Below are 24,433 nucleotides of genomic sequence, written 5' to 3' on the forward strand. Positions count from 1 at the left end.
TTGCGGAGCACAGGCTCCAGACGCGCAGGCTCAGTAGTTGTGGTGCACGGGCCCAGTTGCTCCGCGGCATGTGGGATCTTCCCAGACCAGGGCTCGAACCCGTGTCCCCTGCATTGGCAGGCAGACTCTCAACCACTGCGCCACCGGGGAAGTCCTCTCTCAGAGCTTTTTGAACGCAGATTCAACACCAGTAGCTTCCTTAGCTCACTCAGGTAGCTTTTTACAAGTTCAGATTCCCTGGCCCCATGTTAGAGCACATGAATGGGAGTCTCTACAGTGGGCCCAGGATGCTGTATTCAAAAGTTGCCTTAGCTGGGAACCACTCAGTGGCCTACATTCCCTGACCCTCTCCCCTCATTTCCAGTTACTCCTCCAGCTGTCACAGTCTGGCTTCTCCCTTCACACTCTGTGAAACAGGTCAGCAGTGACGGCCACTACAGCCCAGGCACTCCACCCAGGTCTCCCAGGCTGGACCTCTCTGGGATACTGACGTTGCTGGTCACTCCAAGACTTCTGGATGCCTTTTCTCTTTTTCGCCTTCTTTCTCTGACCATCTTCTCAGTGCCTTTAGTGTGAGTCTTTCTTGCACCTTAAATATGGGTGGTGGTTTCCTCTGGTTCCCCTGGGTTTGGCCCTCAGACCTCTGATCTCCTCAACCTGTGGTTCCTCCCTGGGAAATCCACATGGCTTAATTTACAAAGCACATGCTGATTTATACTCCTGCACTCATTTCTCTCCTAACATCACACCCATCTGTCCAACCGCTTGCTGGACATCCCCACGTGGCTGCCCCACAGGCACCTTAACCTCAAATACCCTGAGACCAAATCCACTCTTCCCCCAGCTCCTCCCATCTCTAATCCCACCCCCGTGTCAGCTCCTTCTCCTCTATTCCCTGCTCCTTAATATCTCTATTTCTGCTGCCTAGGAGCTGCCCTAGAAACCTAGAAGCCATCATCATACAGCCTTCCTGCTTCCTCACCTACTACCATCCATTCAGGCCTCCTGATTTTTACTTCTTAAATATTATAAGACTACATTTCTTCCATCTGACCTCTCGTTTAGGTCCTCCTCATCTCTTGCTCGGACTACTAAAATAGACTCTTCATCAGTCTCTATCTCCAGTCAGGCCCTGCCCCCAACACTTGCTGGGGTGGTATTTGTAAAATGCCAGTCTTGCTAGGTCAATCCCCTGACTTAAAATCCTTCAAAGTCTTGCATGATTTAAAGATAAAATCCTAGCTCCTTACTATGGCACAGAATGCCCATGGAGACTACACTCAACTACAAGGCTGAGACCAGGATGTGGCAATCTAGGACCCAGGGTGCAAAATTTAAGGAGACACTCGCTCTCAGGCGCTGATCCTGCGCCTGCATGACCCTGAAAGTGAGTGCTGCCTTAAATTTTGCACGCTAGGTGCTGCACCTCTCTTGCCTCGCCCTAGCCTCCACCCTGCCGAACTGTCTCTGTAGCTTTTGACTTAACAGCCTACCCTCACACCCACATTCCGTGCTTATTAGTACTCTTACTCTCCTTGTTGCTAGATCCCCACAGACACTAAGAAGCTTCTCGAAGCTCAGGGTGATATCGAGAAGGCCTCTTCCTACCCTCGCGTCCATGCTCCCTTAGTCCCATGGGCATCACCTCTACCACTGCCCTGACTACATTAGAGTCTTCACTCCCTGTGAGCCTCTCAAGGGCACAGGTAGTGTTTCTATGGCCAGTGCCCCAGGGAGCATGTAGCAATCACTAGGTGTTCCACAAATGTTAGCTGAACTGAATGCAAGTCTGCTCTGAGAACTGGCTTGAGTTAGCCTCAGGCCCATGGCACAAAGCCCACAGTTACCTCTCATCCCTTTCAGAATGGGGTGACCTCTAAGGACTGTTATGCACCAGGTATGAACTAGAGCCAGGCCCCTGTTCAGACCTAGGGTGGGTGGGGGGTGGTGGTAGCCATAAGCTCTTAAAGGGTGGCAGTCAGAGTTCTAGCAAATAACTCCCCTCTGACAAATTTACTTGCTGTTACTCTGAAATTTTCAGAGGAATTATGCAATGTCTGGCCAAGTGCTAATTTCTGAGCTTTCTTCCTGCCAAATTGTCACCATGCTGGCTCATGTTTGCCAATCTCGTAGCAGTGATATTTTCTAGGAGGGAACACGAGTCGCTTTGCAAGTATTCTGGAGTCTCATAAAGCTGTTCTTGGGGCCGTTTTATAAGGTGGGATTCAGTAATGCATCCCCTTGGAGGGTATCATTGTTACCAGGAGAGTTCCTTGGAGTTTCTGTATTGAACTTTCTTAGACACTGTCTAGGAGGGACCTGTCAGAGAAGAAACAGCTCTAGGGTAAATAACAGTCTATAAGATCCAATATCACCAGTTTTACTCCTTTAGTGTCATTCAAGTATTTTCTTAACTGTAGCCTTATTTCTTTGAGGACAGGACCTGTGCTATGTACGTGGCTGTATGTTCTCCACGCTGCCTGGGTGTACCTATTTTGCTCAACATTGCTTCCCCAGGGCTGCATAGTACCTGGCGCATGGTAGGTACTTGATCTCAGCAGGTGATGGAGCATGGGAGAAGAAACTTGGGGGATAGACTGGGACCTGGAGGGGCTAGTCTCTAGAACTGCAGAGCTGAGGATAACAAACACAACACCATGCTCTGGCTTTCCACTTACAGGGAGGCCCCAGCATGTCTGCCTGCTCCCACACTCCACAGACTGATGACCAGGCCTGGAATCCTGACTGCACAAGGGCTGGTGAGTATTGGAAGACAATTCATTCATCTGATCAAGCAGAAACAAACTCTGGCCATCCAACCCAGAGTGCTGGCTGCTGTAGCTCCTCTGGGTAGGACCTTGGGGAAGTTACTCTTCTTCCTGGTGTGCCATCTTCCTCCTCTAGCTAGCCTTCTAGCTCCCTTTAGGGAATTTAATTTTAATTTAATAAAAATTTAGGGCTTCCCTGGTGGCGCAGTGGTTGAGAATCTGCCTGCCAATGCAGGGGACACGGGTTCGAGCCCTGGTCTGGGAAGATCCCACATGCCGCGGGGCAACTGGGCCCGTGAGCCACAACTACTGAGCCTGCGCGTCTGGAGCCTGTGCTCCGCAACAAGAGAGGCCACGATAGTGAGAGGCCCGCGCACCGCGATGAAGAGTGGCCCCCCGCTCGCCGCAACTAGAGAAAGCCCTCGCACAGAAACGAAGACCCAACACAGCCAAAATAATAAATTAAAAAAAAAAAAATTTTAATAAAAAAATTTTCTTTTAAACCACCCTGAAGATTACAAAGAGGGAAATACACCATTGCTAGTCTCAAAAAAGATGACTATCTTGCAAACGATGCAACTGACAAGGGATTAATCTCCAAAATTTACAAACAGCTCATGTGGCTCAATAGAAAAATACAAACAACCCAATCAAAACATGGGTAGAAGACCTAAATAGACATTTCTCCAAAGAAGACAGGGCTAAGAGGCACATGAACAGATGCTCAACATTGCTAATTTATTAGAGAAATGCAAATCAAAACTACAAGGAGGTATCACCTCACACTGGTCAGAATGGCCATCATCAAAAAATCTACAAACAGTAAATGCTGGAGAGGGTGTGGAGAAAAGGGAACCCTTCTACACTGTTGGTGGGAATGTAAATTAGTACAGCCGCTATGGAGAACAGTATGGAGGTTCCTTAAGAAATTAAAATAGTTACCATATGATCTAGCAATCCCACTCCTGGCCATATATCCAGAGAAAAACATGGTTCGAAAGGATCCATGCACCCCAATGTTCATTGCAGCGCTGTTTACAATAGCCAAGACATGGAAGCAACCTAAATGTCCATCGACAGATGAATGGATAAAGAAGAGGTGGTACATATATACAATGGAATATTACTCAGCCATTAAAAAGAATGAAATAATGCCATTTGCAGCAACATGGATGGACCTGGAGATTATCATACTAAGTGAAGTCAGACAGAGAAAGACAAATATCATATGATATCGCTTATATGTGGAATCTAAAAAAAAATGATACAAACGAACTTATCTACAAAATAGAAACAGACTCACAGACTTAGAGAAAGAACTTATGGTTACCGGGGGGAAGAAGGAGGGGGAGGGATAGATTGGGAATTTGGGATTGACATGTACACACTGATCTATTTAAAACAGATACCCAACAAGGACCTAATATATAGCACAGGGAACTCTGCTCAATACTCTGTAATAACCTAAATGGGAAAAGAATTTGAAAAAGAACAGATACATGTATATGTATAACTGAATCACTGCTGTACACCTGAAACTAATACAACAGTTAATCAACTATACTCCAATATAAGATAACAATTAAAAAACAAAACAAAACCAAAAAAAGATGACTATGTATAATAATATATAATGGGGCAACCATAAATTATCATTACCTCAAGAGGGAAAACAAGACCAGAAAATCCCTCTGTGGACCAAGATGATGTGACCAACTCACACAGAGTCTGATACAGAATTTCAGGGGCTGGGGACTTCCCTGGCGGTCCAATGGTTAAGACTTTGCCTTCCAGTGCAGGGGGTGTGGGTTCAATCCCTGGTCAGGAGCTAAGATCCCACATGCCTCACAGGCCAGAAAACCAAAACATAAAACAGAAGCAACATTGTAACAAATTCAATAAAGACTTTAAAAAAATGGTCCACATCAAAAAAGTCTTAAAAAAAAAAAAAAAATTTCAGGGGCTCATGAATCCCTTGAAGTTCTTTCATTATCTTCCCAGACATACAAGTATGGACCCTGGTTAAGAATATCTGGGTTAGAAATTCCGTGTGGTCTTCGAATCATTGTTAGAAACTAACAGGACCTCAGAGTTCAACTAATGTAACCGTCATCTAATGAGATTTTACAGATTAGGTTATGAGGACCAAAGGGTTTTCATGGCTGACTTGAGAGCAAAGATGGTGGGTAGCAGAACTGAGACCTGCATCCAGGTTTGCTGAATTCCAGTTATCACACGGTATTGCTTTAATACACTATGTTTAAAAACAAATGTAAAGAAGAGAGAAGAGTGGAAAAAGACTGACAAGGGGTGGAGGGGGAAAGGAAGGAGTAGTTGTTCATAGCATGTGCAGACTGGCTGCTACTTGGTTTCACTTTTCTGTTTATCATAGATTAGTTTTCTAGCTTCAAGCCAAAGAGACCGGGCCTGAAGCTCCCTTCTAGCTTCCTACTTTGGATCTGTAACTAGTAAGTCCTGATAGAACATCTGAGGTAGACTTAATGGAGAGGAAGATAAGGGAGCCTGGGCACACTCTAAAACAGATTATGTCATTACGAAAACCCCAGAGCAACAAAGAATCCACTGTTTCCAGGACGTGGGGGAAACATTTCTAAGGAGAAAGTATGAGCCTTGAAGAGAGTAGGGGTATATGCAGCAAGGAAGGGGTATCGAGTGGTCCCTGTGGGTGGGAGGGGGATGCTGAAACAGGGTGAGGTGTGAGTGAGGCACGCTGGGGGATGGGTCTGGGAGGCAGCTGGTGTCTGGCCTGGGAGCCATCTAAAAGTTTTTTTAAACTGGAGAGTATCAAAGTAAGATTTGCATTTTAGTTAGATATCTTTAGTAACCAGATGGAGGATAGATCTAAAGAGATTTTTTCCCCCTAGTTAGAGAGCTGTTGTCCAGATTCATTTGTTCATTCACTGATCCCAAATTATGAAGCTCGTAATATAAACCTGGCGCTGATCTAGAGAAGAAAAGACAACCTACACTGGGACAGTGACGATGGAGATGGAGCCATATAATCAATGATACATATTGAAGAGACAGATTCAAGAAATATTAGTTGTTAAAAATCATCAGGAGCTAATGACTAACAATATGGGGATGGGTGCGGGGAGGGACTGAAAAGGAAAGAGGAAGCATATTGATGGATGGTTGAAACAAATTCAGAGGATTTTTAGGGCATACGCTGTATGATACCATAATGATGGATACATGTCATTATACATTTGTCCAAACTCATAGAATATACCACACTAAGAATGAACCCTAGGGACTTCCCTGGCCGTCCAGTGGTTAGGACTCTGCACTTCCACTGCAGGGGGTGTGGGTTCGGTCCCTGGTCAGGGACCTAAGATCCTTCAAGCTGTGCAGTGCGGCCCCCCCCCAAGAAAGAGTGAAGCCTAATGAAAATTATGAACTTTGGGTGATAAAGACATGTCAATGTTGGGTTTTTTGTTTTTAATAAATTTATTTATTTTATTTATCTATTTTTGGCTGTGTTGCATCTCCGTTGCCGCGTGTGGACTTTCTCTAGTTGCGGCCAGCGGGGGCTACTGTTCGTTGCGGTGCGCGGGCTTCTCATTGCGGTGGCTTCTCTTGTTGCGGAGCACAGGCTCTAGGCGCACGGGCTTCAGTAGTTGTGACACGTGGACTCAGTAGTTGTGGCTCGCAGGCCTCGTTGCCCTGCAGCATGTGGGATCTTCCCGGACCAGGGCTCGAACCCATGTCCCCTGCACTGGCAGGCGGATTCTTAACCACTGCACCACCAGGGAAGCCCCTCAATGTAGGTTTATCAGTTATAACAAATGCACCACGCTGGCGGTGGGTGTTGATAAGGGGGGGCCGTCGTGTGGGAACGGGGGTTAGGGAAAATCTCTGTACCCTCTGCTCAGTTTTTCTGTGAACCTAAAACTTCTCTAAAAAAAATTAAGTCTTATTACAAAAAATTAGCAGGCCCTGACGATGATGTTGAATAGGGCGGGGAGGTGGGATGAAAAGGAAAGAGGAAGCATATTGATGGAGGGTTGAAACTAATATTATATCCAATATTTTAGAATTATATAAAGTCTAAAGGAGTTTTCTCTTAAGAAGCTCTGCAAAGATTAAAACACGTAGATCAAAACAGTCTTCATCTGCACCATCTTTGAACTGGGAGACTACTTTGGAATTTGTTATTTCTCCAGGTCAGAGACTTAGACCTGCCCTAGGGAGGTAATTATAAAAGCAACTGAATTGTAGGTTGAACACAGAGAGGTTGAAATAAAATACAAATGTCTTGCTGAGCTTCTCTCCGCAGCCTCGTGGTAAGCCTTTCCTACCAGAATTCTAATTTTGTCAAAATGGGGTTGCTTTCATGTAATTTTAGTAGGACCTTTCAAAAATGGAGAGCAGCAAGAACTGCTCTCCACAAGTGAACACAGATGGGCTGGGAGACAAAGTGGATTGGGTAAATTTTTATGAAAATAAAAGGTATCTAATCTCAAGGAAGAGAATAAGATGGGATTTTACTAATGTTACTTTAAGAGACAAAAGACCCAATCAAATCATTCATTTTTGCTGTCTTAATTACTTATCTACTACGAGTAAAGAATAGCACAACTAAAAGGAAAAAAAAAAAAAGCTATGTGCTGTAAATGCCTATAAAGACACATGCTTAGTTTTGCACTGTGCTGTACACATCATAAAGTCTTGCTGGGCTGGTGGCCCAGATCGCCTCCAAGTCTCACAGTTCTGTAAGGCGAAAGGATGAAATGTAATATTTACAACACTGGGAATGAATTAATCCCTGGAGAAACAGGGATTTTCTGTTTCTCACCTGCTCACATTCAGCTGGCTTAATACCTGAGCAGGGTACCAGGGACCGTTTTCCTCCTGTTGCCACAGGGCAGGACACTAGACTCAGGCCTCGAAGCTAAATATCTGACATGTCAGCACAGAGACCTGGCACTGGAGTGTTCTCTCTCTGTGGACGTCCACCTGTCCTTCCTGGTAAACGGCTTCCAGGAGTTCCACCTCTGGGAAACTACAGGGAGAGCCCTGACAACAACGTAAAAAACATACTCAAGGTGACCTGAAGATGCCCCAATAACAGAGTATGCGCCCATCCTAAGTAGTAGCAAATGCTATAAGGGCTGCACATTTTTTTAAGTTGAGAAAAACAACTGCTCGGAAAAACCAAAGCTACACTAACTGCTGACATGCAAACCCAGTTTTGACAGCTTAGCTGCAACTCTGCTCCTGGTCTACAGGTGAAATGAGCGCTCAGCCTTGCAGAGACCTTCTATTGGTGCAGGAGAGAGGTGCCTGTGAGCAAGGACCATGGCTCACATTTGCTGAGGCATTTCCAGTGGGCTTTGGGAAAAGGGCAGCCTTTTACCAGAGCAGAGAAAGGGGAAGAATGAAGAAGCCACAGAGGACAGGCTGTTGTCTTCCAGGCTTTTTTGGCGGAAAGGGCTGACGACATTTTATATGCTCCCCCCAAAAGTGTCAAGAGGAAGAGAGGCAGGAGTGAAACAGGTGCCCAAGGCTGCTGGAGGGCTGTGGCCCTGCCTTGGGTAGAGGTCTAAATGCAGCTATAAGTTTAAGACGAAGGGATCTCATCATATTGTGCTTGCTTTGGTTCCCTGAAACTCTATGTCAAGGTATCCCTTTCCTCTCTATGTAATAATGCCCAGTCAGTAAGCCTGTGATAAACAAAGTGGAGGACAGGACTTCACCTCTCCCCCCAAACACACATGGGGAAGAGGTCCCTTTTCACTGAGTACCTCAGCCACAGTATTACAACCACTGTAAGATAAGAGATGCTACTTTCTCATACAATGGGTTTTCCCATCACCTGAAAAATGATTTGCTGAGGGTCTGTAACCAAGGTAAAAACACCCCCAAAGTTTAGATCTGCCTCAGCATTTCCCTTAAGAACTCAGGTCACAGCTTTCATGAAGGGCAAACAAAAAGGAGTTGAAAAACAAATGTGAGTATAAATTAACAGCCACAAAAGATGGAGACATGGCCTCTATCTTTGTCTTTCTTTTTTGTTTTTCTCTTTTTAAATATAATTTGAACAAACTTGTTTTCTGTTTTCTTTGCAGAAAAAAAAAAATTGAGAAGAAGGCGAAATGGGAAGGAAAACAGTGAGAGAAGCTGGGAGGCCACCTGTATAAAAGGTGGCAAAAGAATGAGAACTGACAACTGTCCAAAGCTTTATTTATTAGTTTCTGGCTCCCTGTTTCTTGGCTATATGGTGATCTTGGCTATCTATATAGTCAAGAAATTCATTTAATTTTCTTTTTTTCTGTCTTTTCTTCCTTCCTCCCTCCCCCATCTAACCAGGTCTAGTTAAGGGCTCACGTTTTAACACCAGACTACCTAGGTTTGCATTCCAGCTTTCCACTGCTCTTTAACTGAGTGGTCCTCCGTAAGTTACTTAAACTCCTTGTGCTACAGTTTCCACATCCGTTAAGTAAGAAAAATGAGCAGAACCTACCTTATAGGGTTGTGGTGTGGATTATTTATAAAGTATCTCTGAAATACCAGCTATTATTATCATAAACCCTCACCTCATCTCACAGATAAACAGTATCTTCCTTTCTCTCAATTCAACACAACCTCAGTCTCTAGATACTGCATATCAATTCCCAGAACCCTTAACAAGTGTGGCTGGTCTAACAGGTTTCTTGCAGCACGTCTCACGGAAGTGGGCTTGGGGTTCAGTCCAGTCCAGTTCTGGCTGACTATCTGGTACACCTGTGAGTCTCCCCTGTGTGGACTGGCCTTGAACTCCAGGCCAGCCTAGGGTCATCCAGGGCCACCCCAGGGATTGCAGCCATATCAGAGCCTGGTGCAGATGGGACCTGGCCCCAGCCAACTGCTTATTGGCCCATCCATTTTCTGCCACCAAAAGCATGCCCTGAATGCTTCAGAAGCCCAGCACTTCCCTGGGGACAGTCCTGCTGTTTCCTGCACTGCCCATTCTTGTTCCTCTCCGTCGAAAACACATTTCTCCTCCCCACTGCCTGGCAAAACGCTACTTGCCCTTCCAAGTTTTATTTCATTCTCATCTCTTCTACCTGGGAGCCCCCAGGCAGTGCTTTCCTTCTGTACCAAGTCTCTTAGTTACATCTACTTTGACATGATTTTCCAGGTCAGTGGATAATATTCTGGCTGATTCCTCCACTAGACTGTGAACTCCTGGCAAGCCCAGCTACACTGGGGAGGCACTTCTGAATGACCAAATGACTTTGGACTCGTCTCAGTTAAGCCACTTGCTCGTGGGCTTTTGGTCAATGTTAAGAGTCAGATGAAATCTGAGCTCCTAGAGATATCCTCTCTGCTGAAAGTGGGCCAGACATGTGAATTCTTATATCACTGAAGGGTACAGTAGAAGTTACTGCCCTTTTTGAGGAAGTTACAAAGGAATAATACAATTATTTGTTTCTTAAGCATTTCTGAGAAAGGAGGAGGAAAAAAACCCCTATAATTTCAGTTTGTGTCATTGGGCAAACAGATATAATCTATGAGGGACCAGCTAATGTATGGATATGTAAAAGATAATTACAAATTTTTCATGAGCTCTGAAGTTGTTGCAACTTATTTACTTCTGTAATAGAGTTCTAATGAATTTGAAGGGTGGTGGAGATAGCCGTAAAATGTTATACTAAGAGCCTTGTAGAATCACAGAATGTAAGAGTTACAAGTGACCTTGCAGACCAATTATTGGTTCTTAATCATGAGTGCATAATAAAATTTTCACTGGTCCACAGAAAACTGAGATAGATTTGGATAATCAGCTGTCACATTTCTTTAAAAAGTAAGAAAAATTGGGCTTCCCTGGTGGCGCAGTGGTTAAGAATCCGCCTGCCAATGCGGGAGACACGGGTTCGAGCCCTGGTCCGGGAAGATCCCACATGCCGTGGAGCAACTAAGCCCGTGCGCCACAACTACTGAGCCTCCGCTCTAAAGCCCGCGAGCCACAACTACTGAGCCCATGTGCCATAAGTACTGAAGCCTGTGCACCTAGAGCCCGTGCTCTGCAACAGGAGAAGCCACCGCAATGAGAAGCCCACGCACCACAACGAAGAGTAGCCCCTGCTCGCTGCAACTAGAGAAAGCCCGTGCACAGCAACAAAGACCCAACGCAGCCAAAAATAAAAATAAATTAAAAAAAAAAAAAAGGGGGGCTTCCCTGGTGGCGCAGTGGTTGAGAATCTGCCTGCCAATGCAGGGGACACGGGTTCGAGCCCTGGTCTGGGAAGATCCCACATGCCGCGGAGCAACTAGGCCCGTGAGCCACAATTACTGAGCCTGCGCGTCTGGAGCCTGTGCTCCGCAACAAGAGAGGCCGCGACAGTGAGAGGCCCGCACACCGCGATGAAGAGTGGCCCCCGCTTGGTGCAACTAGAGAAAGCCCTCGCACAGAAACGAAGACCCAACACAGCCATAAATAAATAAATAAATAAATAAATAAAAAGACTTTCTATTTCAAAAAAAAAGAAAAATTCAATTTAAAAGGTCATTTTTTATTCTGAGATTAAATTTTCTCCACTTTTGCGGTGTTAATATATTCTTTCTTTTATGAAAAATGGTGATTATGAATGGTAGCTTCAGCTTTTTTTTTTTAAAATGTAGCCTATTTATCTCTGTTCCTTATTATTATCCCAATTGGTTAAATGTTTTTTAATTGAAATATAATATGCATATATTCCCAATTAATTTTAATAGCCCTGTTATTTGTAATAGCTTTCTAGCTTGGCAAAATGAAAAGTTGGGCAACCCCAGATAAGTTTCCCAAACTGTTTTTTAAATAAAATTTATGGGTCTGATTTATGAAAATTTATGAACCCTGATTGAGTTCAACCTCCTATTTGCAGAAAAGGAAATAAGAGTCTATAGAGGTTAAATGTTAAAGCATTATACATGCACCCAAGGTCCCCTAGCTAGTCAATAGCAAAGCCAAGACTAGACGCTGGGCTCTTGCCTCCCTGACAGTCCAGAGATCTCACAGCTGATTCAACTTCACAGGTATTCAGTATTAGTACAGAGCATAGAACTTGATCCTAAAGCCACTTACAGTGGAGAACTGAGATGAACATGAGTTCTATGCAGTCAATTAGATTGCATGTTAAGCTGTACTTTGCTTTGCCACAATTATCTCTTACAATCATGACAAATAATCTTCACCTGGTATGAGTTATGCATTTTTGTGATTTTCATCTGATCAAAACTCAGCAGGATAACATAAAATTTTATAAAAATACAGAAATAAATATGTCCTTATTTCATCACCTCCATGTATAAGCTACTTAGTTCATTTTCTTCCTTATCAATCAGAAAACAGGAGCTGCCACCATTTTTCCCTTGCAGTTCACATCACATAGTTCTAATGCAATAATTCTGCATCTAGGACAAGATGGGCCAGCTTATTCACTTCCATCTATTGAGCCATGTCAATATCAGAAGATAACACATTACCAAGACAAACATAAAAGCCCTGGAGCCAGAAAAACATTCAACACTGTGATGCCAAAAATTTTTAATCCGTGTATCTTGATTCCTTATTATTATTCTAATTAGTTTTGTAGTCGCCTTGTTTATGGGCATTTCTAATTCCTGCTGTTAACTGAAGTTGCTGTTCAGTATGCAGGCTCACATTCTTTTTCCCCTTAAGAATTTTGAACTAGCAGCCATAAACACAGCCCTATTGTTTTAAAGATGCCGAAATAAAGACGCCCAAACAAAAGCCCTTACCTAAAGTAAGGCAGGTAGGTGCCCAGTAAACTTCAGTATCTTACTTGGATCCCTGGGTCTTTCTTTTTTTCCAATTTTGAAAATTTGAAATAATTTTAGACTTACAAAAATGTTGCAAAAATAATATATCTATGTGGACCCTTCACCCACCTCTCTGCCCTTTTTCTGCCTCATGATCCAGTCTAGGATCCCATGTTGCATTTAATTATTGTATCTCAATCTCCTCCGTGACTGCTCCTCAGTCTTTTTTTGTCCTTCACGATCTTGATATCTTTGAAGAGTATTGGTCAATTATTTTGTAGACGATCCCTCAATTGGGTTCATGTAATGTCTTCTCCTGAATGGACTGAGGTTCTGCATTTTTGACAGAAAGCCACACAAGTGATGTGCTTTTTTCAGTGCATCATATGAGGGGGATGTAATGTCAATAGTCTTATTACTTGTGATGTAAACCAAGTAACTAACAAAGATGGTGCCCTTGGCTTCTAATTGCTCATATTGTATCATCTAAGCCCTTTATTGGAGCAGGGGTGACAACTAAGGTAGTAGTACCCTTACACAGAGTGGGAACAGAAGGGACAGGTCTTTCTGACCTTTCACACGTAGCTACCATAGCAACGGGCTTCTGGAGGGCTGGCGCCCTAAACAGAAGCCTGAGAGAACAGACCACAGGACATAAGCCATCTGATAAAGGAGCTATGAGGTAACACATCTGAGAAGTCAAGTCACTGTCAGACACAGGCAAGGGACCTAGATCAGGCAAGGGCAGCACGAAGGTGGCCCTTCCTCCAGAAGGCGAACTGATCCAGAAAGTGTTTGTGTCTTTCTAGATTTCTGTTCTTCCTTCCCTTCATCCTCTACTTTTGTTTACTTTAGTTTTCTTTGACGATGCCTTCTAATTCAGCTGATCTCTGATTTTAACAAAATCCCAATAAGAATATGTATCTACTGCTTTGGGGATAATTACTACAAGTTAATTTCTATAAACTGCCACAAATAACAGCACCCCTGCCATTCATCTTGTTGTCATCTACCTGTCCCCTGGAGCCAGATGGGGGTACATGTACAATCTAGTACAAAGCTATACCCGTCAATCCTGGAGATAACACATGAACCAAGGTTCTTTCTTTCCTTTTTTAAATTGAGATATAATTCACATACCCTTTTAAAGTGCACAATTCATCAATGTTTAGTATATTTACAAGGTTGTGCAACCATCACCACTGTCTAATTCCAGAATCTTTCAGCCCAAAAAGAAATCTAGTACCCATTGTCATTCCCCATTCTCCTCTGTCCCCAGCACCTGGCAACTCACTAATCTACTCTCTTATCTCTATGGATTTGCCTACTGAACCAAGGTACTTTTGATCCCAAATAATAATAACCAAAATGATCTCAATCCACTAAACCTAGGAGACACACACACACACACACACACACACACACATGAAATTTGACTCTGCCAACACCTCGCCTTCCCTTTTGGTACGCAGAACTCCTCCTTCCACCCCATCCCCTTAACTGTGTCTCGGAGGTGATGTATCTGTATTTGTCCCCCTCAGGGTACAACCCATCCAACCCTTTCCTTTCCTGTCAAAAGCCATGGCATGTTCTATCAGCGTCCTGCATCTGTGAGGTAATGCTTGGGTCAATTTATCTCTGCTAAGATGCTAAGGAGTAACAGACTTACATTTTAATGGAGAACTTCTGGAGTCTATGGCTCAGCTAGGATGACCATCTGACCCAGTTTTTTGGGATTATCTCAGTTTATGCCTGTTGCCCTGGCAAAATTATTAATAGCATCCCCTTTCCCTCTCAAGAGTGTCCTGGTTTGGGTGTTTAAGTATATGGTCACCCAACCATAACTAAAATAAATGACTAATCATGGTAATTATAGGCATTGTGTCAGGCCAACAAGGGAAATATATTTAGGGAAATGAAGTTTTAATGTTTCTCACATTGCACCCCAGCTCTGCATTCCCATAAAAGGTTTAAATTCACCAACCTGTAGGAATCAGGGTTTCATCCACAGGCAAAAAAGCATCAGCTTCTATAGTGACTTCATGGTCATATATATTCGGGGAACCCTGGGAGAGAAAAAGTAGAGAAAGAAAAGAAGGTTTAATGCTCAGTCTTATTTTATATATTTGCTTTATAACTTCTCTTGCAGAAATGTTTTCAAATATTGACGAAAACTTTAGAAATCCCATTTGACCTATGATGATGATTAATTCGTTCATTTAAGTTAGGTAGATAGGGGCTCAAAAATAGCAGCCGATACATTTGGAAGAAACTTTCGAGTGTGACCCCAGCGTGCATGTTCTTTTCTGAATGGAATTATGAAAGTGAAAAGTCAGAGAAACAAAAGTGGTTTGAAAGCCCTTTGGATTTTTTTTTTTTTAATTTTTATTTATTTATTTTATTTATGGCTGTGTTGGGTCTTCGTTTCTGTGCGAGGGCTTTCTCTAGTTGTGGCAAGCGGGGGCCACTCTTCATCGCGGTGCGCGGGCCTCTCACTATCGCGGCCTCTCTTGTTGCGGAGCACAGGCTCCAGACGCGCAGGCTCAGTAGTTGTGGCTCACGGGCCCAGTTGCTCCGCGGCATGTGGGATCTTCCCAGACCAGGGCTCGAACCCGTGTCTCCTGCATTGGCAGGCAGATTCTCAACCACTGCGCCACCAGGGAAGCCCAGCCCTTTGGATTTTGACTTATTAGCAGAGGGTTTTCTTCTACTGCCCTCACATGCCAGGCAAACAAAAGAGCAAGCGTCAGTGACCTGTAACACACAGGTGCTGGGCAGCCAAAGCATCACCTCTAGGTTCACTAGGGTGGGCCATGTCACCCCTTCTCTGGCCTAGTTCCCACTCAGAGGACCCACTCCCTGCTCCATGGCAGAAGCCTGGAAGTCAGAACTGGGGTCCCATCTCCCCTGTAAAGATGCAGCCGGCTCTCCTGGCGGAGTCAAAGGCTGGTCCCTGGAGCACTGGTCAGTGGTCAGAAAGGCCTGGGGTCTAGTTCTGGACTTATTTCCTTCAGTATAAAATTGGGCTGATGTCCCCATTCTGTCCAGGGTTCTTGGGGAACAGTTCAGTAAGGATGTGTTGTGTTGTTTGCAAACTGGAAAATACACATATATGTTTCTAATAAAAAGGATTACATGTTAATAGCGGTATTTTAAAGCTTCACAGCAAAAGATGTGGAAAGGAAACCAAGTGAGGGCTTATGCTGAGTGAATGCTCACAAATAAACGAAACCAGTGGTTTGCAGCTAGGGATGATTTTGCCCCACAGGTGTCTCGAGACATTTGAGACATTTTTGATTGTCACGGCTGAGGGTGGTCATGCTACTGGGGAAGCAGTCGTGTGAAGAGGCCAGGGATTCTGCCAAACAGCCTACCATGCTCAGGACGGCCTCCGCACCCCGGCAACACGGAGTCATCTGGCCCCAAATGTCAACAGTGCCGAGGCTGAGAAACCCTGAACTCAGCTAAATCGAAGGCTCCAAGGGGTTCCTGAGAAGTGAGCAGAGAGAGGCAGAGCGCTCTGGGTTGACTGAAAACATATTCTGCTGTCAGAAGGCCTCAGCCACACAGCCAAATGGAGTCGTCCAGAGGACAAAGGCCAAGATTTCAGAGGCTGTGAGAATCGATGTCTAAACATGAGAGAAATTGGTTTATTTACACTACCAGGAGGCTCTGTTTCTAAAGAACTATGATTCCCTTGTACTGTCCCAGCGGTCAAGGGTAGGAGTGGGTGGGAGACAAGGCTGGGGCAGAGGCTTCTGCCCACACTATCTTAGCCTCGTGTTTGATCCCTGATCTGACCTGGGGAGGCAGGTCCAAAATGGGAGTGGCCTGCACTCCTGCCTAGAGCTGTTCCAGCCTAGAGGGGTCTCTCTCCTGTGTGGCTCTCCCTACTGTCACCTCATGCCTCAGGCTACTGCCAGGACCGAAGAGGCCCCTGGGACTGAGGGCAGCAGCTGTCACGGAGTGAGAATTTGGGACTCTTTCTTTGGCTCTAATTGTTCAATGCTTAGTTCAAGGTTGAGTAGTATTCCATTGTATAAATATATCACAACTTATCTGTTCTCCTATTGATAGACTTTTGGGTTGTTTTGAGTTTTTTTTAGTATTATGAATAGAGCTTCTTAGGAATTTCCTTGTTCTGTTTGTTTTTTAGCACTAGGGCAGGAAGAAAATGATTCAGTATGAAAATCACACACCACTAAATTGGGTCCAAGATGTTGGGAAGAAGCCTGGGAGGAGAAGGAAAGGAACACTGGCTAGGCACCCACTCTCTGAATTGTTGGGTCATTAAACAGCAGTAACATTCCTTCAGCAAAGGAAGCACGCTTTTCATTTTATGACTCTTCTGACCTGGAATAATGCAATGTCTACTCTGGTGGAATATTACTGTTGGATTCTTTTCCTTTTCAGGCTGATGAAAACTTGGCAAGGAATGCTGATTCACAAACAGAACTGAGGCCCATCTCTGAGTTCAGTGTTTGCTTTGGTTAACTTTGGCTGCTACTATTTGTAACATTAACCATTTACAGAGCTCACTGCGGCTTGGATGGGGCTTTAAAGACCTTTTTGTGCATTGCCACTACCACTTCCTTACTTCAGCTCGTATCACCTCTAGCAGGATATAACAAACACTATTGGTTACTACCCAAAAGCTATCTCAACTCCATTATCAGCACCCTCCCTTTCCCCTGGCAGAACACTGACTTGTTGATTTAGCCTATGTGAGGATATATTCAGGGAAAGGACCCGCACCCAGGCCCCAGAGGACAAACTTCGATTTGTCTAAGCCAACCACAGTAGTCTAATTCCCTTGCTGGTGACTGGGTTAAGCAGAGCGTAAGACACACTTCTGGCCAACAAAACGTGAGGAAAGTCTGCTGAGGAGCTTCTAGAAAAAGTTTTGCTTGTTCTTAAAAATGGAACATTAGAGATATGAAAAAAAGAATAGTTCCTTTTTTTATCTCTGGACGTGACTATATGAAGAGGTGATTCATGGAGCTGTGGCAACCATCTTGTGACCATGAGGGGATAAGCTGGAAGACAAAAACCATAGCACTGAAGAAGCAGAATGGAATGATGGAAGAATTTGGGTCCTTGATGACATACCTACACAGTCATACCAAAACCAGAACTATTGTTTTTCATCTCAAATTGCCCCAGGCCTGCTTTCATAGCTCTTTAGATAAAGTTTCAGTTAAAAAAAAAAGTTCTCCCAGTTTTGTGTTAGATAAGAAAAGAACAGCCAAAAAAAATCAACCAACCTGCAACCTACATACCTTTTCCATTCTTTGAAAAACACAGTGCTCTCCTCCTCCTAGGCCTCCGACACTCAAACTTAGAAGTGATGAGTCAAAGTTTGACCCCCAAGTAGGACAAAAATACTGCTTATTAAATTTAAAAAACAAACAAAAAGAAAATATATAAGATGAGCTGACTATTGTAAATATCAAGTTTCGAGCTATTTACCTGGGGAGGGTTTAAGACACACAATAATGCTTTTCCGGGTAGGGCAAGAGATGTTCTGAAAATGCAGAGAGACCCCTTGACCCCAGGCCGGGTAACTGCCTACCAACCCTTACCTGATGCTCCAAAAGGCTGGTGGCCCTCACCCACCCCATCCCTGAAGCTGGAGGCTGTGGATTTGCGTGTGGATTTGTGCTGTACTTACTAAGACAGCACACAGAAGGGAGTTGACCCTGACCGCCCTTCTGTGTGGGGTCTGTGATCTGGGAAACTATTCAGCCTCCGGAAAAAAATTTAGAAATTTTTAGGAGTCACTCCAAGTCCTTGTAGGATTGGAAGGGTGGAAAATTCTGGTCAGGAGGGTCCTCCTCTCACGTAAGCAGAAAGAGCCTTAGTGAACCTTACGTTCCCATTTTGCATCCTTCACTGGAACACATTGGCAGAGTAATACTTCACGCCTAATTTCTCTTTCTATTTCTGAATCTATTCCTTTAGATCACCCCCTTAGTTACAAAACTGTGGAAAATAGTGAAAAATCACCATGATCTACTACCCACATAAAACCATTAATATTTTGTTCTATTTCTGTCAAGTTTCTTTCTGAACTTATTTTAAAAAGTGGGGTCTTTACGCTCATGATTGCAGTCTCTTATGGCTTGTGCGTGTTTATTTTGTGTTTATTTTTTGGTTTGTCTTTAAGATCTCAAGAAGGATGGTGGAAGTTCCTGAAGATAAGGAACAAGCAAGTGAAGAACCGTCTTTCTTATTTTCAAATTATGTCAGAAGCAATAACTCATGCTATTTGAAAAGATTCTAGAAAAAAAATCAGCATATCATCAACAAACTCCTAAAAAGTGTAAAAATGCAAGATATTACTAGCTGGCTGTGAACATCGTCTTGTGGTAGGAAATCATGCCAAAGCGATTCAAGTCTAGTATACAATGATGAGCTTCTTAAATGAAGAGAAAGTCATAGATAGAATCTACAGATTTCAGCTAAGCCTTTTATTCTGTCTCATGTAATAGCCTCCTCAGCAAGCTAAAATATTATCATTAGGAGGAAATGAGGTAGTTTAGAGGGAATTACCTAAGGGGGGCTGTCAGTGTCTCCACACCACTCCTAGGGTGGGCCGTACAGCGGGAGCACACAAACATTGGCAGCATTTATCTAAAGGGGCTGGGCTAAGCGCATCTTCAAGGATCCAGTGATGGAAAATGCCTTAATTGGAAGTAATTTTGGTGGGGGGGCGGGGTGGTAGGAGTGAAACTGGGGAAGCAGATGTAAGCACTTGTTACAATTAGATGACAGGGAGTTCTTTAAATAGCTTGTTACCTGTCTGAGCGTGTGGGGCAGCACAATGTACTCAAGGTACTCATTTCCCTATAACTTCCATTTGTGGACCACCTACTAGGAGTCAGATGCTTTGCTGGGCACTTTTCCTCATCCCAGGGGCGACCCCATCGCCAGGGTAATTCCATACTGGGTTAGCCTCTCCAGTCACTCCCCCAGGTCATTCCACAAAGCACAATGCAGGACAGAAGAGGCAAGTGACACTTCACACTACAGCAGGTGATCAAAGGCAAGTTCACCTACCTGGCCTGCCAGGTTGAAATAAGAATGGTTGGTCAGATTGACCGGAGTGGTCTGACTGGCCTGTGCTCGGTAGTTGATCACGAGCTCCCCGCCATCCAGTGTGTATGTCACCCAGACTTTTAACTCTCCAGGGTAGCCTTCCTCACCATCTGGACTGACCCGTGAGAACTCGACTCCATTTGACAGCACCTGAGGGGTCCAGAGGACCTGGAAGAAAGTGTTTTTGAAGCTGTTTAGTCACTCCAATCTCAAGCGAAATGCCACATTTCAATATTTAAAGACAACTTGGCATCTAAAAAGTAAAACAAACTAGTGAATATAACAAAAGAGAAACAGACTCACAGATAACAGAGAACAAAGTAGTGGTTACCAATGGCGTTACCATAGGGGTAGGGGATTAAAGGTACAAACTACTGTGTATAAAATAAATAAGCTACAAGGATATATTGTACGGCATGGGGAATATAACCAATACTTTATAATAAATTTAAATGGAATATAATCTTCAAAAATTGTGAATCACTATGTTGTACACCTGAAATGTATATGTAATCTTATATGCCTTATTGAGTGCCCATTATGAGCCTAGGCTCTTTGCTAGAACCTTCGCAGACACTATCTGTTTCAGGGCTGACGTAAAGTAGGTGCCATTAGCCTCATTTAAAGATGAGAGAATGGAGGCTCAGAAAGGATAAACTGCTTGTCCCAGGCCACACTGCTAATAAAACGGTGGATTTGAATCAAGTAGTCTAATCCTGAGCCTGCTTCCTTATTCTACACCATCAGAGGACAAGGTAGCCAGAGACCTCCCCAGTCCCTTTGGGGAGCTCTGGGGTCACTAGGAAAGGGGCCCTTTGCAGACATGAGACCTCCACTTGTTGGGTGCTGGCCAGCCAGCCACTGACCTGGTGCTTTACATAAACCATTTTATAAGGTAAGGATTTAGTTGAACCAACCGAAATTACCATCTTTACAGGTCAAAACAGTTGAGCACTGGCAATTTCACATGGCTCCAACTAATATTATTACCCCCATTTTATAGATGAGCAAACTGAGTTCAGGGGAGTTAACTTGCCCACTTCCACCTTCCACATTCCAGGGGATGGAGTAGAACCCTTTCATAATTCATGCAATTGTTTGAAGGGGAGAAATATCTTGTTTAAAGTCATACATGTAATTAGTGACAGAGCTAGGATTCAAACTTAGCTTGACAGTCTACACTATTCCACATCTTACTTTCAGTCAATGTTTTGTTCCAATCTTCGTTTCCAACAGCAGAGTTGAGGCCAAACTCTGTCATTGCAAATAGAGCTGGAAGATAATAACTTCTGTGGGTCACAGGAATGGCCCATGAGCCCAGGCTCTGCCCACCCACTCCAGGCATGGCCTGGATCTCTCTCACTGACACTGCATTTACCAGGAAGAGGAGCTCAGTGGGAACGGAGGTCTCTGCCTTCACCTACAGTGAAAGCAGCTGGTATTTGAAACAAATTCGCTGACCTTAGTAAAAAATTAATTTCACACCCTAATTATCTCCCGGAAATGTTGCCTGGTATATGTGTGATTAAAAAAAGAAAAAGGAATCCCCAAACGGAAAATTTTAGGAATAAAATATTTGAAATAAAATCGTCTTAACTTGCTACCTAGTTTTTTTCCTTTAGAGAAAGGACACAATGGAAAGATTTTTGTATAAAGCAATATTATCAGATTAAGCGGAAAGTATAACTCCTATTCACGGGAGGATTTCCCTGACGCTATGGTTTCCAAATTTCCTGAAAATTTCCGCATTTGTATCTCTAGGCCTACTTACACCATTTCTAATCCTGTCAGGTTATTCAAATTTCATCTTTAAAAAAATGTGTTGGTATAAATAGAAAAACACATACCTGCAAACCAACAATTATTCAGTAATTGTTGAAACCAAATTGTTTAGGGCAACTTAAAACAAAGTCCATGTGATACTACTCATGTTGCTACATGAAAACCTAGTGGCCTAAAACTTTCAATGGCTCCAAGATTACATGCCAAGTCTTTCCCCACCCCTCTGTGGGCTGTTGCACAGCCACTCTCCAATATCCACTTATTAAATGACCTATCTTTTCTTCAAGAACAGTTCAAATCCAACCTCCCTAGTTGCCATTAATTTGTCCATACCCAGTTCCTGTAGCACACCGCTGGCATCTGTATTATGGGGCTTGTTGCCTGCAACAGTTATGGAAGAGTCCCTCACTATACTCGAGTCTCAGGAATCCCCATCTCCCTGGTTCACAGAAGGGGCTCAGTTAACACATTGCATAGAAGGACATGAATGCTATCCTTCTGCGTTTGTTCATACAGGGCACGCCCCATTACGCAACCCCACAGAAAATTCCATGTGGAACAGGTGAGCAGAACAAGCTAGAACAAGGCGCTGAGGCTCCCCAGAAGATTCCTGGCCAGACAGAGCTGGGCCTAACTTCCTCTGGTTGGGGTTTGCCCATGGCCCTGGCATATTCCAGAGACCCTCTGCCCTAATACTGCCAGGACAGAGGATACCCTCTGCCTTCATGTCTCCCTGGCGTGAGGAGTTCCATCATGGAGGAAAGGGGAAGTGATGGGGCAGTCTGGCTCTGAACCACAGACAGGAAGCTGGTAGGACAGGGGAAACAGAGAGTGACCAACTTCCTTCAACAGCATGGGTGGCGGTAAGAAGTAGAAAAGAAACAACTGGGATTCTTAACTGCCATACGTGTTCCTGTCTTCTCTGGCTTTTCTCTAGGAAGTAACCTGGGTGGTATAATTTAAAGGAAAGCTAACTACCAAAATTACCTCTCTGAAATTAGACTAGTAACAGAATCACCAGGGTTCACCTGCAGGCTCCCACGCAGCTAGGAAACAGGAGGGCAGGCATTCCTACCTCAGGGAGAAGCTGTTTGATCAATTTGTTTTCCTAACCTGGTTTTCCAGGGATTCGCTTAGGGAATGGGAGTTTTAACGTGGAAAGGGGGAACCGGGGAGGATCGAGGTCATTTTGAGGCGTGAGGCACTTCATCGGAAGGGCAGCCTGGATGTGGCACCACAATGCGTAGCGAGGGGGCTCACAGACAGAAACACGGGGTGTGCTGGGTTGGGGGCACCCACAGCAGCCGTGGCGGACACCAGCAGTTGTAGTATAGGAATGAGGGCTTTGGGTCAGGCAGCCCAACTTAGGAGTTGTGTGGCCTTTCAGGGCCTCAGATTTCTCATTTGGCGACAGTACAGGGTTCTAGTGAGGGTGGGAGATGATATGTGCAAATGCCTTGTGCAAGAAGTGGTGGGTATTATCTTTAATCCACTTTTCTGTTGTGCCTAAGGTCAACCAGCCCTGATGCCAACACTGTGAGAAAGGTGCTCCCTGTCTTTGCTAAGGGCTGTCGTCCTTTCACTCGGGGCTCTCCTGCCTATTAGAGTCAGATGGGCTAGGGAAGGTGGCTCCTGGACACAGCAGGCACATCTGCTCCCCCAAACCGTGGGAGCAGCCTCTTTCCTGCATCACCTCACCATGCATTTGCTCTAGGGCCTAGGGTTGTGCCTGGCAAATAGACGGTATGCTTGAAGGTACTCAGTGAAGCGTGCCAGGTGAGGGCTCTTGTCCGATGCCCCCAACTCACCTTATCAAACCCTCTGACTCCTCCATGCAGGCTGTTGGGCCCGTTGTTAACGGCCAGCTGATACTCCTTCCCGTCCAACGTGAATGTTCCTTTGGCAATTCGGTTGGCCACCCTGCCAACCACTGCTCCAAAGTAGGGCTGCTTTTGGAGGTACCCTGCAAGGATATGGGATGATGGTGTTTTTTAAAACTTTAAACCAAAGACAAGGCTCACACCGCTGCCCACCACTTCCTTCTGAGGGCAGCTGCAACTTGGGCATATCCGCGTCCACAGGGAAGCGAGGAAAAATGGTGTTCTTTACACATGACCTTTTCCCTTTCCAAAAGCAATTCATGTTCTTTCCAAACATTTTAAAAGAGCTTTCTGGGGCTTCCCTGGTGGGGCAGTGGTTGAGAATCTGCCTGCCAATGCAGGGGACACTGGTTCCAGCCCTGGTCTGGGAAGATCCCACATGCCGCAGAGCAACTAGGCCCGTGAGCCACAACTACTGAGCCTGCGCGTCTGGAGCCTGTGCTCCGCAACGGGAGAGGCCGCGATAGTGAGAGGCCCGCGCACCGCGATTAAGAGAGGCGCCCGCTTGCCACAACTAGAGAAAGCCCTTGCATAGAAACGAAGGCCCAACACAGCCAAAAAAATAAAGTAAATAAATAAATAAAGTCAGGAGCTCTTAAAAAAAAAAAAAGAGCTTTCTAAAGCACAAAGAAGAAACTTAAGTCATCCTGATCTCGTCACTAGAGAGAACTGTTAGTATTCTTATGTATATCTATGTATGTATACCTTTCCATCTTTTAGTATATGTGTGCATATGCTTTTCTTCTTATAAAACTGAAGTCTTCATATACATGTTGCTCTGTAATTTGCTTCTAGGCCAACTTTCTTAACTAAAAATTATATTTTTGTGTAGTCTTGAAAAGAAACTATCTTATGCTTCTTTTTTTTAAAAAATCATACAATTAGTACATGAAAATTTCCTTTAATGAGCATTAAATACCCAAGTATATAGAGTAGCCTTGCTGGAGGAAACACAGGACACCTGTTAAATCTGAATTTCAGATAAACAGTGAATAACTTTTTAGTGTAAGTATGTCCATATTATTAGAATACATGGGACATTCACATAAAACATATTTATGGTTTATCTCAAACTCAAATTTAGGTGGGTGTCCTACATTTTTATTTGTTAAATCTGGCAAGCTTAATAAAGAGTAA

The 24,433-nt window shown here is 44.2% G+C and overlaps 1 protein-coding gene across 1 annotated transcript in view; it reads right to left on the minus strand.

The window, feature by feature from the left end:
* GALM (galactose mutarotase) overlaps positions 1-24,433 on the minus strand; it is a 52,676-nt gene that overhangs the window by 21,165 nt on the left and 7,078 nt on the right. Inside the window, exons 2-4 of the mRNA XM_082427839.1 lie at positions 23,225-23,379; positions 19,596-19,802; positions 14,521-14,602 (exon numbers count right to left, since the gene is read on the minus strand). Of these exons, the coding sequence (XP_082283965.1) occupies positions 14,521-14,602; positions 19,596-19,802; positions 23,225-23,379 (444 nt within the window). The remainder of the gene's footprint in view (positions 1-14,520; positions 14,603-19,595; positions 19,803-23,224; positions 23,380-24,433) is intronic.

This window comes from Balaenoptera physalus (assembly GCF_965194825.1).
Source record: "Balaenoptera physalus genome assembly, chromosome: 15".
Taxonomy (NCBI): Eukaryota; Metazoa; Chordata; class Mammalia; order Artiodactyla; family Balaenopteridae; genus Balaenoptera; species Balaenoptera physalus.